This window comes from Heteronotia binoei, chromosome 1, assembly GCF_032191835.1.
Source record: "Heteronotia binoei isolate CCM8104 ecotype False Entrance Well chromosome 1, APGP_CSIRO_Hbin_v1, whole genome shotgun sequence".
NCBI lineage: Eukaryota > Metazoa > Chordata > Lepidosauria > Squamata > Gekkonidae > Heteronotia > Heteronotia binoei.
Window position 1 is genome coordinate 222,241,606 of NC_083223.1, and position 15,992 is coordinate 222,257,597.

The window sequence follows — 15,992 nt, forward strand, 5'->3', positions numbered from 1 at the left end:
TTTTATGTGTTCATGTGGATAAAGAGAAGCTGAAATGCTATCCTGGACCTTGTCTAACCTTTGCAAGGTAGAAAAAGTCAATCTGAGCATATGAGGCTGCCTTACACTGAAGTAGATTATTGGTTCATCAAGGTCAGTAGTGTCTACTGGCTGTTAGCAGCTGTCCAAGGTCTCAGGCAGAGGTCTTTCATGTCACCTACTACCTCATCCTTTTCACTGGAGATTGTACCTGGGACCTTCTGCATGCTGAACAGAAGACAGAGAAGAGATTGGATTTATAACCTGCCCTTTGCTTGGGGTCTCAGATTAGTTTACAGTCTCCTTTCCCTTTCCCTCCCCACAACAGACACCCAGAGGAGAAGGAGAAGAGGAGGAGGAGATTGGATTTATACCCCACCTTTCACTCGGAGTGGCTTACAATCTCCTCTCCCTTCCTTTCCCCACAACAGACACCCTATGAGGTAGGTGGGGCTGAGAGAGCTCTGAGAGAACTGCTCTTGAGAAAACATCTCTTTTGAGAACTGTGGCTGATCAAAGATCACACAGCAGCTGCATGTGGAGAAGTGAGGAATGAAACCCTTTACTCCCAGATTAGTGCCTGTGCTCTTAACCACTACACCAAACTGACCACACCAAGCCACAATACCAAACTGACTGATGGTCTACCATAGAGCTGCAACCCATCCCTTTCTATGACAGGGTCTGTGGAATGTTCCAACATCAGTTTCATACCATTTTACTTGCTAAGCCTATCCACCCAGAAGCAATGGAAGCAGTTTGGTGAAGAAGTTGAAGATTCTGTTACAAATTTCAAATCCCTTTCACAAAAACTATACTCCCTTGGATTCCCTGGGGAGAAAGAATGATTAAAAACAGTGGGGTAGATCTTATCAAGCACAACAGAACCTGCACTACCTGAAAGAAAATTCTCACCTTGCTTCTGCTGCTGTAGGCTGCTTGTCTTTCCTCATGGCCCCCCACCCCATAACAGCATGTCAGTGAGGGATGGTCTGAATGGAAGAGGGAAATTGCAAAAAGCAGCCACCCCCACTCCTGTAGGCAAACGTACTTTCTGCAAGTAGAAAAGGAGGTTAGGACCTATCTAGTTAGGTGTATAGCATAGATACAGCTATGACAATAAAATATTAGAGATAAGAAGCTAGAACTCATGAAATAATCATAGTCAAGACACTGAAAAGGTTTAACTAAAAAACCTGCCTTCACTTTAAAAAACAGGAATTTGTGCACAGCAAGTAGTAGAAAATTCATATAATTAGGAGTCATCTTAAAAGGCCTATCAGCTGACTTCAGGATTATTACTGTGAATTACAATAGGCTTTAAACTGACAAACAGAAAGTCTGAAATGAGTCTGAGGTTGTAAAAGATAGCTTTTGGGTTGGACCCCCTAAAATTTCCAAAGACAGAAGGATTTCATCCACAGAGTATAACCTCCCCACCTCTCCTCTCCAGCTGCAGCCCAAAATGCAGGAGAGTTGGATGTCTTGCCATGGGAGGTATGAACTGGTGAAAATTGCCCCATCTCCCTGTGCAGAACTATTAGGTGGGATCTGAGCCAATATTTTTGAAACAAACACATCTTACTCTTCTGATCCTCCAGCTCCATTTTCAGCTGTAAGCACAGTACCACTGAGAAGAGGATTAATTTTATCTGTTTGATGTTGGCCACTGGAATTGAAAGGTAAAATACAACACTATGACAGGTGCTTGTGAAGAATTACAGATGATGAGACTGAACCCCAACACAGCCAGTTGGTTCTCTATGGCACCAAGTGAATTTTTGCCAATGACTAAATTTGATCCTGACTTGAGTGTACAATAAGGTAATTCTAGCCTTCTTGGCAATGAAGATGATTAAACACCTCAGAGTTGCTTAGTGTAGTGACTCCAGCCCATGGGTTGGAACCCTCAAGTCAGTTCACAGAGCCCTACTATAAGTCCCTCCAGAGCTGTGTTCTTCGCTGCCTTTTGGAAGGCATGCTGCTAGCGCATGAGAACAAGGGTGATGCACCTCCTGCCTCACTCTGCAGATACATGGTCCAGTGCAGAAACCTTTTCCCTAGAATTAATTGAACTAGGAAGTACTAGTTTTTAATGTTCTTCAGGATCTGAACAGATTGCTCTTCATTGGCATTCATGAATCCTGCAAAATCTTTCAGCCCAAACTCATCCAAGAATAAAATACGTATATCAAAGAAAACCAAAAGATGGAAAAGCAGAAATAGAGATGGCTCGGACAGCCTTCTTTCTACCAAACACTGTGCAATTACACATAAGTTTACATGAGTAGATTACTCTTGACCAATGGCAGCCTGAACATATGAACTGACTTTGTTTAAAAGTGCCATGGTTTAAGATAATGTAAAGATATTACAAAAGTTCTACCTGCAATGCCTGTTCTGCACTGGCTGATGAACACATATATGTGAACTAGCACTGCAATCCTAAGAACATTTTCCTAGAAGTACTCCTCACTGAATAGAGCCAAGCAGGATTCTAAGTTGGGGATGTTAAATGGTGTAATATAGCCAGATCTTGGAAGCTAAGCAGGGTCCGTACTTCAGTGGGAGACAGAGGAAGGCAATGGCAATCTACCTCTGCTTAATATCTTGCCTTGAAAACTTCATGATTTTCATGTTCTTATATATAAGATATATAATGTATATTTAAGGCTCTTTGTTATCCTGGCTAGCAGAAAATCTTACCAAACAAGGTTAACCATAAAGCCTAATTTGGTAATACTCAGCATTTACTGATTTGGTAATACTCAGCATTACTAATTTGGTAATACTCAGCATTTACTGAGCATTTACTTATATCCAGCAGTTCTGTAATCTTTACCACATCCTCCCTGTAAGTCAGGAAAGTATTATCCCCATGTTACAGATGAGGGTAGAAATAGTGGCTTGCCAACCAAATCTAATAACAAAAAAAGATTTTAACTGCCTGGTTCACCTCTTACCCAGTATACCATACCACTTCTGTTTTGTGGACTTGTGCCTGTGTGCACACAGCTCCCACATAGGTCCCCCACTCGCCCCTCCTCCAGCCATGAAAAGCACTCACACACACAACCACCAGTTTGGCTTTTTCCTCCAGGACCATTTATAAATCCCAAGCTGCTGCTTTTACACATCAAACTTGGCAGCAGCATTTCAGCTCCTGCACTGACCCCTTCTGCAACGGGCACAGAAAAGTCTCCATTCTACTCAGTCTTATACAATGTTGGTTCTCACTGTCTTGCCAGAGTCATCATCTCCTTTCTTTGCCCAGTGAAGACTCTGAGCATGCAGAAATCTGTACTTTGTAGAAGCATTGAGTGCTTGAGTATCACATGAAGTTCCTCTGAATACCCACTGGGAGGGGGCAAACCCAGTCAAGCTCTGAAATGTGTTAGACCAGGCAGGCTTCTCTGTACACACAGCTACACAGACAGAATGCCTTAGGGCACCCAGTTCATCCCTTGGTTTAATGGAGAAGGGCTAGGCACTCAAAACGGCTGAGGATATGGAGAAGCTGAGCCTTGAAGAGTTTTTGTCTTTAATCCTATAGCATATGAAACATTCCCTGGTCTTAATGCCAGAAAGTCCTGAGATATTTTCCCCTTTCCTTTTGTTGCTATTCCTTCAAATTGTGTTACAGCAGTAAACAGATGTCGAGCTGTAGCTTCCAGCAGCAAGAATAAAAATGCACCCATCGTCCTTCTCCATGGAGTGTGCCATCTGATTCTGTTTGCATGCTGCCTTTAGGCCAAGGTCCTGGCAAAGTTATAGGCTGGACAGATGCAGCAACAGGAGAGGCAAGCGGAGCCTTCCTTGTGCTGGGCAGTACATAAATCCCTTTTGATGAGTTTCCTGAAGAGGCTAAACATTCATGCGTGGCAGGGGAGACAGAAGATGACATCTGCAAGGCAAGGGTTGAGGGCAGCTGAGAGAGGGAGCAAGAGGCCCAATTATCCATGAGAGGAGAAGATAGGCCGGCTGATGTTGCTGTTTGTTGTCATTGCTGTGAGTTCCCATCTGCAAAGACAATGGACTGGGTATTAAATGCAGGTATGAACTCGAAGGAGCACTTCTTTAAAAAGAGGGGGGGGGGACATATTGTTTTGCATTTGTTTCAGTCAAACCAATTCCCCACTAGCCTTATGCCACTCTCACTCTCCTCTTCTCCACAGGGCTTCCATTGGATTTCACACTATCTGCTCTGGGGCTGCAACTCGCTCCGCCTCTTTTGTGCAGCAAACAAGATCCTCTAAAAACCATTTCTGCAAAAGTGGCAAAGTGAGTTGCAGCCCCGGGGGCAGCTAGTGTGAAATCCTACAAAATCTGAAGAGGCGTGTGAGGCTAGTGGGGAATCAGTCTCAGGCACCCTTTATTACCTTCCACCCCACCCACAAGCCATACAGAAGGAGAGCATTTGTTTCAGGACACAAAATAAACATTAAGAAACCTGAATGGATGGGGATGACTCTTCAGCATATGGCAAATGATGTACTGAGTCAATATTTAATGGTCATTTTTGAAATTCTCACAGTTGAGAAGGATTGCCAAAGTAAAATGAATATCCTTCAAAAAATTCTGTTCTTATTCACAAACGGTCTGTTGGATGTCATGCTAGCTATATTGAACTTGTGAACGATCATTTTTGAAGTTTATTTTTTTAATAACAAGCCTGCAACAATTATGGCTGAAGTTTTGTATAAGCTAAAAGAAAAGAGGGGCATTGGTATTCATACATCTACCACCTCTGAATGTGGAGGTTCTCAGTCTTCCATAATAAAAGTAAGTCAGAAACAATGTCATTGGCTAATGCTGAATATGGAAATAATATGGATTAAATATTTTGAGAAATGAACAAAGGATGGCAGCATTTTATCACATGAAGAGGCTATGGAAAATATGGAAGGTTTAAAAACTCCATTATTTCAATAATCTCAATATTACATTCCTTTAGAGGAAATATGGTTCATGAAGAAAAGAATCTTTGTTTGAACCCTTACAGGATTCCCGTTTTTGGAAGAGGGCAGAATATAAATTGCCCGAAATAAATAAAAATGTAATAAGCCGTGTAAGCACACTGGGTTGGATCCAGACTACATTTTTCAATGGCCGAATGGAATTTTCTTGCTTCTGCTGCAGCTCCCATGAAATGCTGTTCCTAGGGGATAGGGGATGCTGAAAAATAACATGAGGGGGAGGTCTGCAGTGGAAATTGCCAATTTAGTCTGAATCCAACCCATTATCTGTAAATCTCTAAAGACATTTAATGTAGTTTTTAAAAAAGCAAACAAAACAAATGAGAGTGACTTGGGAAAGATACCAGAAGACTGCAATCGAATATAGTGAAAGACTAACAATCTCAGCCAATCTTAGGGGAAAATTTTAGAGATATTTGACTCCATACAAACTAAGCTATATTTATACATCAGTGAACAAGATACTATATTCTGGTACAGTCATAAAAGTTAAACAGACTTCATATGTTATTTAGACCTGTCCTGTAATAAAGCACTTTGAAAATAAATATCCTTAATAATAAAACTGTAGTGGTATTTTGCAAAATAAAGCTTATCCATTGGTTGAAATCTGAGCTCCAACAACCACTGGCCTATCACCTGTCACTCTGCACCTCTGCACACCTATTAGCTCACTTCCCTATCCCCCACCCACATCAGCCCTGGAATGTTGGAAACAACTGCCAAAACCCCTCACATACACACATCTAAGACACTTCATTTTAATTTAATTTAATTTTTCAATTTATATCCCACCCTGTCCTACAAATGGGCTCAGGGTGGCTTACAACATGAAAAACAACATAAAAATGAATCACTATAAAACACTGTAACACAGATATATCGATCAAGAGCAGTAATCAGTACAACAAACCACACAACATCGTGTAGGCTGGAAGTTTTCAACACAACAACAACAACAACAAAATTTTATTTGTATCCCGCCCTCCCCGCCGGAGCAGGCTCAGGGCGGCTAACAGCATCATTCAGGTTTCAGTTATACAAAGGTGAATAAAATTACATTTAAACATTATAAACATTTCAGTTAAAATTCTGGTTAAGTTTAAAAATTAAGTTAAAATTAAATTGATAAAGTGCTAATGCTATGTTGGTTTTATGTTTTTTATGATGGCGGTTTTCATTAGCAGTTGGCGGTTTTCATAACACAACTTGAGCACCTTGATGGTAGGGTGTTGGGTGCTGGAGGAGTGATGACTTCAGTGGCTACACTCCCTCAGAAGCCCTCACAAATGGCTCTCACTGTTCTGCACCCTCCTGAACTGCCTCCAGACCACCAACACCTATGTGGCTCTGCTGGCCACAGCCCTCTCTAACCAACAGCCTTAAGCCCTCAGAGTGGCTACTGCTGTCCTGCACCCTCACAAACAGCCTCCAGTCCACTGAGTACCTCAGCTGACCCCTAAATGGCCCACATAGGCAGCTGACAACAGCGCCCAGCCCCTCTCTCACACACAAATGCCCTTAGCAAACTTTAAACAGGGCCCTGCCGCTCACTCCACAATACCATTGGGGCCTCCACTGCCAACACCACTCTGACTCCCCCTGCAAGGCCTACAAAACAGCCTTCCAGGCTGCCACTTGCCCTGGACCACCTCTCAAGCTCAGGCAGCACCAATCACCTTCCTCTGCCCTTCCAAGGCTGTGCTCACAGCCCTGATCCTGTACATCCACCTGTGACATGGCCTCAGAACTACTGCCACTAAAATCCTGTCCCGACCCCTTGACAGCACACAACACCTCCCAAAGGGCTCTCCTAATGCATCCTGACAACTTCTCACCGGCCCAACCTTTACCAAGGTACACAGCAACTGCTGGAAACCACTGAAGTCTGTGTCAGTCTGGTTGGGGGAGGGGGGCGTTTCACTACTGTGCTGGATTGCCCGCTAAGGATTTTGTGCTGAGGAGGGAGAGAGTTCACCTCTGTTGAGAAATGCTTTACCTTCCATAATACAGGCAGGGGCTGTGCTTTGGGGACAGAGCCAGGCCATGGGAGGGGCAGCTTTCAATAATGCATTGCACAATCAGAATACTGTGCAGGTGCGGGGAAACACACAGCATCACCAGCCTCTGCACAAAATCCCATTAATACCTCAAATAACCTTTGTCCTTTACAATTCCTGTCCTGCTCTTGAGAGAAAATACCTTCACATTCTCTGCAACTGACACTGGCAGGCTGTTAACAAGTCTAGAGGAGTGACAACAGCGGTGGCTGCGGCTCAGTGATACACCATCCGCTTGCCATGCAGAACCTTGCAAGAGCAATTCCTGCCATGTTGTTAAAAAACTCTGCATGAGACACTGAGAGCCTGCTACCACTCTGCGCGCACAAAATTTACCTTGCAGGACCAGGGGTCTGTTCCTGACAAGGCAGCAGGGAGGAGGCCTTTTCAAGGCCTATTTTGGCCTTTGAGGCAGAACTCCTTGGGCCCACTCCTGACTACAGCTGCCACTTCCAGGTTAGTGGGAAATTCCTGGAAATTTTGTTGTAGAGTCTTAGGAAGCCAGAGTTTGGGGAGGGGAGAGGCCTTGACTGAATATAATACCATAAAGTCCATCCTCCAAAGCAGTTCTTTTCTCCAGGATGGGGACAGAGATCTGTTGCCTGGAGTTTGGTTGTGATCCCAGGAGATTTTCAGCCTCCACCTGGCAGTTGGCTACCCTAGCCCCAGCAGCACCCTCAGGGTGACTTGATGCCACTTGACTGGCATGACTTAACTTGACCTAGTTGCTTGCTCCTGTTTAGTAGCAGCCCCCCCCCCATGACAACCAATGTGACTTCACAGTTGGCAACTGCAGGTTGGCAAATTCCTGGAGATTTGAAGGATGGAGCCTGGAGAGGGTGGGTTTGAGGAGGGGTAGGACCTCAAACAGGTACAATGCCATAGACTCCGTCCCAAATCAGCCATTTCCTCCTGTTAACCACTGTTGCCAATCTCCAGGTGAGAAAAATAAAGGTACATAACCTACCGTGAAAACCAGCTTCTATTATTGAATTATACAAAGTCAACAAAGATAAACATACTCATATAAATTCCACCATCATAAATTACAAAACAACCATAACTTTTAGTCCTTAATGAAAAAGGAAGGATTAGCACCAAGAGTCCTTCTTTTCATCCTGTGGTAAAACTTCCCAACTCATTCCATGAAATTCTGGTGTAGTACTCCAGATGTTTAATGTTTGTCAAAAAATGCAGCCAAAATGCAGTCCTTCTTTTCATCCTGTGGTAAAACTTCCCAACTCATTCCATGAAATTCTGGTGTAGTACTCCAGATGTTTAATGTTTGTCAAAAAATGCAGCCAATAATCCAAGTTTCCAAGGACAAGGTCGTACTGAACCCTTGTTTCGCTTGAGCTTCTTCAAGCTTCAATAATCCTCTTAGCAATTTCTCTTAAGTATTAGGCCAAACAGCCAGCATGTTTAAACGAACACCTACAAGGTAGGTGTATGGGAAGACAGCAAGGGTGGGGGGAGCACCGCATCTTTCTAGAGCCCACTGTATTTTTCTCCATGACAGGCCTTACTCCTGGTTGAAAATAATGAAGGAAATTACAGACTAACCCAAATTGCCCTCTAAGAGGCTCTAACCCCAATATAATTTTACTGTGGGCTTTGACTGTTGTATTAATTGAAGTACTATTAAGATTTGGAACTCTTAATGCATTTGTTAGTAGTTGCTAAAATCACCATTGCTTCTTACTAAAAAAAGAAAGGCACTCCAAGGCTGCCTTACAGAACTGTACCAAAGACATATAAATCTGTTGAAAAGTAAGTTGTTAGTTTTTTCTACATCTTTTTTGGAGCAAAAAATTCCATGATGTCCACCCATGCCTTCTCCTCAATGCTGTAAATGTTCATACTTTATATCCCTGCTTATTAATGAGTTTTTGTTCTTACATTTTTCTTACAGTGACAGTTGATGAAGCCTTAGGATAAACAGGATTAGTAATGATCCTTAGTGAATAATGGTAGCATTTATATTACCTTCTATGGCCTAATAAGTTGTACTGTTAATTTTTAGTCCAGAGATGTGTGGTATCTGAGGAAGTGTGCTTGCACACAAAAGCTTATACCTTAAATAAGAATTTGTTGGTCTTAAGGGTGCCACCGGACTCAAACTTTGTTTTGCTACTTCAGGGCAACATGGCTACCAAACACAAATCTATAAATATTTTATTTTTAAAAAATTTCCCCATTTGTAATGGATAGTAATTTGTACTGCATTTGTTTTATATATTTCATCAAAATGACAGGGAAAATATAAGTATGACAAGGAGACTAGATTGGGAGCTCTGGGGAAAGGATCTGCAGTGCCCTCCTTCTAGGAAGATTGCCTTGCTTGCTGGATATTACTGATTGCCTCCATTTAGGGCAACAGAAAAGTCACAGAAATACAGGGAGTGTCAGGGCTCATGACAGGGAGAAAGCAGCCTTTTGCTGCAATAGAGTCATGCCTGCCACTCTGTCTCCCTCCTGCTGAGAAGAATAATGACTCAAACACTGGATGTAAAGAGGCTGAAGGAGAGAATGGAATGGCGTAACAATTGGTTCTGTTAGGAAATTTAGTGTTGCTATATGGATTCATGAATTTTGATAAAGCAAGTCACCAACAAGTGTAAACCTGACAGCAGGAGCAACGAAATGGGCTGGGATGCAAAGACAACTCAGCAGTTTTGACTGTGTCTCTTCACTCAAGCCGCCTTCCCAGTTCCTACTGTGGAGACGTGCCTAAAAGGCAGGATCTCCAAAAATCAATCTTTTTTTTTAATGGACAGTGTCTATGGTTGGTTTTCACATCAGTTCCACAATAGTAAACATAATTATGTACATCTGTGTAACAATGTCTCTTGTATCACCTTCTCAAGTCGGGGCTCAGTGATCAAATACATGACATGCACACTTTTAGCTTACCTGATGTCATGAGGGAGGCAGGACTGGTCCAGGTTGTACTGGATCACTGCTAGTTTACACAGTGTTTTTAAGTTGGGACCTGAATAAAGAGAAGCATACTATGATAAAACTGTCCTTCTGGGGGAAAGTTCCACAGAAATAATTGACGATAAGATGAATGAAATGTACAAAACTTAGTCACCTTCACAAAGGCATAGAAAAGGTGTAGCTATTTCAGGCAAATGAAAACAGAACAAAAACAGGAGAGCAAACCTAGATAAAATAGCTACTGAAAGAAGACATGAAGAGGAAATGCTCACGTACTGAAGTCCAAGATGTACAAGTCTGAATGATCCATCAGGTCAAATTCATCTCCCATGCCTTCCTCTGGGGATGGGCTGTGGGAAACAATGAGAACCCTGCCATCAGTCACTATAATCCACTTCAAATTATGCTTGAATTCCAAATTCCTAGCAAGTTTTGGATTGCTATATGGAACTCTCCTTGGAGAGGAAAGAAATCTGAACAATGCTTGTCTACTAGTAGCAATAGGTTCCCTCTTCTCTCTGCTAACGCTGCCAGCCATTCCAAAGTTGTTTGTACTTAGCTCTTATTACTTGTATGCTGAAGAAGCCCTGCTTGCTTTTCCTTGCATCCAGTGCTATCACTCCTCTATCCTACTGGATAATTTTCTTGGCCTTTACATTTCCATTCTGTCTTCAGGATTCACCGATCAACCTTGGTATTCTTGAAAGCCTTACAGTGGTACCTCAAACTAGAAGGCCCAGGTTTTTAGCTCCAGACTTCTTTACAAATGTTAATGGGTAATGAAGTAACAAAAATCTGGAATTGTTTTCCTGAAAGGGTTGCAACAACAAAGGAAAAAAATCTTTACTGGATTTGGATATTTTATGAAGGACAATGCACATCCCCCCCCCCCAAAAAAAAATGCCCTAGTTGTGTTTTCCAAGACCAAACCCGCCCCCCCACTCCATCACTACAGTATAAGTCTGAGTTCTTTTTGTCTCCATTTCCTCTGGGCAGAAGAAGCTACCACAATCAGGGATGGGACACTGGAAAGCAGAGAGGAGAAAACTGTAATGTGATTTTCCTTCATGAATGGGTTTTCATATTTAAGTTTGGACTGATTACAACATTTGGGGGTGGAAAAACACCTTCTTGCCCCTGTTAAGCTAGAAAGATGGCAATAACTACAGAGGATTTCTGCTTACCTCAGTATTGGGAAAGGAAAACACAGTTATGTCAACTGCTTCCAAACAACATTCTAGGAAACTCCGGTGTTCCTCGCAAGTTGAACTTCCTCAGTAATTGTAGCTTGCCAACCACTGCCTCTTGTGCCCTTCAATGTGCAGCACAAGTGCTAACTGTGTTCTAAGTTATGCTTTTAGTTTACACTAAACTGATGAAGCCTCAGAGGTGATGCAACTTGACTATATCCCAGAATCCCCTGCCCACAAATTAAGGCAGGGGTGAGGAACCTTTTTTCAGCCAACGGCCATATGGATATTTATAACATCATTCACAGGCCATAAAAAATTATCAAATTAAAAAAGTGCTCCGAGGGAGAATGATTCAGGCCAGCAAAATTAATGCAAATAATTGTTTTTCTATTTGAATTCACGTGAGGAGAGCCTAATCTGGTGTGCACACACACACGCACACACACACACACACACACACACACAGCCCGCCACCCTAGGCAAATGCATAGGTCCAGGGCTTTTTTGTAGAAAAAGCCCAGCAGGAACTCAGTAGCATGTTAGACCACATTCCCTAATATTAGCATATTAGGTCACACACTCATTAGCATATTAGGCCACACCATCTGCGATAATCAAGTGCAAACTGAACCATGACAGTAACTTTTCCAGACCCTGCAGCAATTCTGGCCAGCCAGCCCAGCCCCAGGGAGGCTACCGCACAGTACATCTGGGCCCTGTGATCCCTGCCTGGCCCTGGGGAGGCTGCTGCACAGCGCAGCTGGGTCCCACGATCCTCACTGGCCAGCCAGGCCCCAGGGAGGCTGCCACATGGCTCGGTTCGGTTCAGCAAAGTCACACCAAGTGACTTTGAGAGCCCTCGGGACAGAGGTTCCCCACCCCTGCATTAAGACGATGTGACACACGTGGAAAGGGTTTTCTGTAGTCAGGACACTGCAAACCACTGGAATACAAAAGCTGCCAACTGGATTCACTTTGCAGTTTTACAGTGCTTTCATCTTATTAACATGCATTTTCATATTCAGCTGGTGATCCTGGCCTCTGTCCATACAATATACCTACCACCTATGCTCCTACCTGCAGCATATAAGCCTCTGATTTTGTTAACCTTTCAACTTCTTCCTACTTTACATGCACTCCATCCAAAGATAGACACACTTCGTTTCCTGTATTCATGTCTCAGGTGGGTAGCCATGTTGGTCTGAAGCAAAAGAACAAAATCAGAGTCCAGTGGCACCTTTAAGACCAACAAATTTTTATTCAAGGCAAGCATGCGCAAAAGCTCATACCTTGAATAAAACTTTGTTGGTCATAAAGGTGTCACTGGACTCTAACGTTGTCATATTCTTCTCTGTCCTCATACATGCTATCCAGAATCTTAAGCACCTCACATAATTAAGAAACAATGTAATCTCTTTATGCTCCACTCTGGGTTTTTAAGTGGAAACAAAGTGGTGCTCGGAATAGACAAGGGCAAGGAGATGCAGGAGCTCTCATAGTTTAAGAAAGAAGACACCTAAGCATGCAAGAAAGAAGATACTTTGGTGCGGGTCAAGATCTGTTTGTACAGCCATCTGCTCAGCTGCTTGGTTTTCTCCAGCTTCTCTTCTTCCCTTGCAAATAAACAAGGCTTCTTGTGCAGCCCCCACAATACTCAGGACCGGATGCTCTGGCACCATCTGGAGATTTCATTATCACAGAAGGTCACAGAGTCCCCTAGCAGGCAGCCAACTGGGGAGCAAGGGAGGGGAGGAAAATCACACTTAGGTTTGGTATCAGATCACTTCATATCACCAATGAGGTCCACTTTTCTCTGAAGTTGGAAGGGGTCTTAGAGAAAATTTAGAAACAAAAAACACCTTAAATCATCTAAAAATAGAGACAGGAGCCGCGTAAGGCAGACTTTAAAAAACAGATTACTTTTAACAAGTTTAAAGTGGGAGAAACTTAATTTATTAAAATAAATCAGCCTACGTCTTCCCTTGCTACTGCTAGGTCAGGGTGCAGAAACAGCCAGACGGGGTATCTAAGGGTTCACCAGGGGTCTTGGCTTCAGACAGTACACTACAGAGATACGCTAACTGTATGAATGCCTGCCCTTCAAAAAACCTTACTGTAACCACTAGTATTTGGAGATAATACTGGAAACTGAACTAAGAAGTTATTTTCTGTTCTTATTACATTACAGCTATGAATGTTCCTTTCCCCCACCCCTCCTAAATCTCAGCTTGTCAAGTATCAGATGCTGGGGGCTACAGTGAGCTCTACTTATCCTTGCTTATTTTCATTTATGCTCTGCCTTTCTTGCAGAGATTCAGTTATATATTCTGCATAGCAGCACTCACATTTTGAATCTGTCACTAAATCCCCTCTCATGCTTATGTGGAATGGAAAGAAGAAACAGTTTCCAATCTGCTGGATGGCACTTTATTGCTTAGTTTAAACTTAGAATTCTGCATCCTGGTCTAAAAAAAACACAACCATCTATTCAGTATTACTTTATATGGATTTGTACATATCCTTGGCTTGGTACAACTGTTTCCCTCTCAAATTTAATCAATCTACAAAACTTCTTATAGACATAATCTAAACACAAAATCATTCTATATAATCAGAACATCTGACCTTCTGTTATGATTTTTTCCTTACCACTTGGGCATAATGGTTTTGATTTTGGCATAATGTACTGAACAGTGATATTAGCTGAAGTGTTCAGAGTAACATCTCCTCAAGTTATTAATAGATGAGAGTGCTGAAAGGCTCTATGTCACTTCTTCAATACTACACAACTGCAGTACATTTAATCTGCTTTCAGATTTCTCGCCTGTCATGTTAACACTGAGGTTTATTTCTTTGTTACTGGCAGCAGAATATTCTGATGCTTCATTGTCTATTGCAGAAATGGTCAACCGAAAGGATACAGACTGGATCCGGCTCCTGAAATATTTTATATGGCCCCTGATAGTTCTACCAAACTTTAGTCAAGATATGATTTAAAAAGAAAAACCCAAGGTACGTGTAAGTGGAAAGATCTCTTCATGCATCGAGAGTCAGAGTGCTGTAGTGGCCAGTATTTGATTAGGATACAGGAGAGCCAGGTATGAATCCCTGCTCTGCCATGGAAGCTTGCTGGGTGACCGGTCACACTTGCTAGGTGCCAGTCACATACTTTCAGCCTGAACACCCTTCACGGCCTGGTTGAGAGGTTAAAATGGAGAAGAAAGGATGCTGTAAGCCACTTTAGGCCCCACTGGGGAGATAATTAGGGTATAAATGAAATAAATAAATAAATAAATAAATAAATAAATAAATAAATAAATAAATAAATAAATAAATGTTACAGATCTCTTTGCAACAAATCTCTTTGTAATGTCCTGAACATGTAGGACTGCCAGCTCTGGATTGGGAACTACCTGGAAATTTGGGGAGCTGAAGCCTGGAAAGGGCAGGATTTGGGAAGGGGAAGGACTTTAATGGGGTATAATGCCTCAGAATCCACTTTCCAAAGCAGCTATTTTATCTGGGTGAACTGACCTCCGCTGCCAAGATATCAATTGTAATTCTGAGATCTCCAGCTACCACCTGGAGGGTGGCAACCCTATCAACTACCTATGTTTCATAATCTGTAACGGACTGAATGTGAAAGCCAGTGTGGTGTAGTGATTAAGAGTATTGAACTAGAATCTGGGAGACCCAGGTTCAAATCCCCACATATGCCATGGTAGCTTGCTGGATGACAGTGGGCCAGTCACACCCTCTCAGTCTAATCCACCTCCCAGGGTTGCTGTGAGGACTAAATGGAGGAGAGGAGAATGTTGTAAGCCACTTTGGGTCCCCACTGAGGAGAATGACGCGGGGTATAAATGAAGTGAATAAATAAATTAAATAGACATTGCCACCTTTATTAAAAAGCCTGAACGGTTGTGAGGAGGATCAATTTGTGCGACAAAATATGCTTTTGGCCCTCAGATCACTGCACAGAGAACAAAGTGGTTCCTGAAAATGCAGAAGCTGGTCACCCCTGGTCTATTGTTCCTAGGGAACCGGTTCATTCTACACTGAGTCTAATACACTATGTCACTAGTGGCCTTTAAGAAGACAAATGGTGTGCTCTTCATTTTTACTCTTCTGCTCCTGACTTTTTGACAATTTTTAAAGATAAAACAGCACTCTGGTGTCTAATCCATTACTACCCTGGCACCTTCCATAGTCAGTAGATCTGCTAACTCTCCCATTTATATGCTGCTTAACTGATGTATTTAGTAAATTCAATAAAGCAAGGAAAGAAGATCCACATTTTATATTCTTCGTGACCCTCCAGAATTCGTCTCAGAATAATCAGCATTCCATTTAATCAACATCTATTACCAAAATCAAAGTAAGGTAAAAAGAATTGAGGGAGGGGTTTTTAAAAGATGTAAAACAGACTAAGGCCATGCAGCAAATACAAAGGAAAGAAATTAAGATGAACTCCAGCACTGATTTAAATAATTAGCAAACTGATAATGGATGAGAAAAAGGAAAGAAGGGGGAGTGGTGGAGAGAAAATACAAGACAAACTCTTCAACGTCACTGAACAAATTAAAGAGTGTGGTTAAGCAGCAAGTAGGTACTCAAGGGGTGCTGAACAAAAGAAAATGTCATGCACTTCATATTCAGACTACAGGGCTCAAGTGCACAGGCATTCACCATGCCAATTTTAACGTCCCTTGGCTAAATTTTCATTATCCGAACTATATGTAAATTCCTTAAGGAACCAAAAGGGACATAATTGCACTCCAGGACTGGAAGGCAATGTCCAAATT

The 15,992-nt window shown here is 42.3% G+C and overlaps 1 protein-coding gene across 1 annotated transcript in view; it reads right to left on the reverse strand.

Annotated features, from left to right (window-relative positions):
* Positions 1-3,100: 3,100 nt before the first annotated feature.
* The window catches only part of KLHDC3 (kelch domain containing 3), a 66,668-nt gene continuing 53,776 nt past the window's right edge, over positions 3,101-15,992 (reverse strand). The window contains exons 9-11 of the mRNA XM_060248091.1: positions 10,271-10,344; positions 9,968-10,046; positions 3,101-4,038 (exon numbers count right to left, since the gene is read on the reverse strand). Coding sequence (XP_060104074.1) covers positions 3,972-4,038; positions 9,968-10,046; positions 10,271-10,344 — 220 coding nt within the window. The 3' untranslated portion in view covers positions 3,101-3,971. The remainder of the gene's footprint in view (positions 4,039-9,967; positions 10,047-10,270; positions 10,345-15,992) is intronic.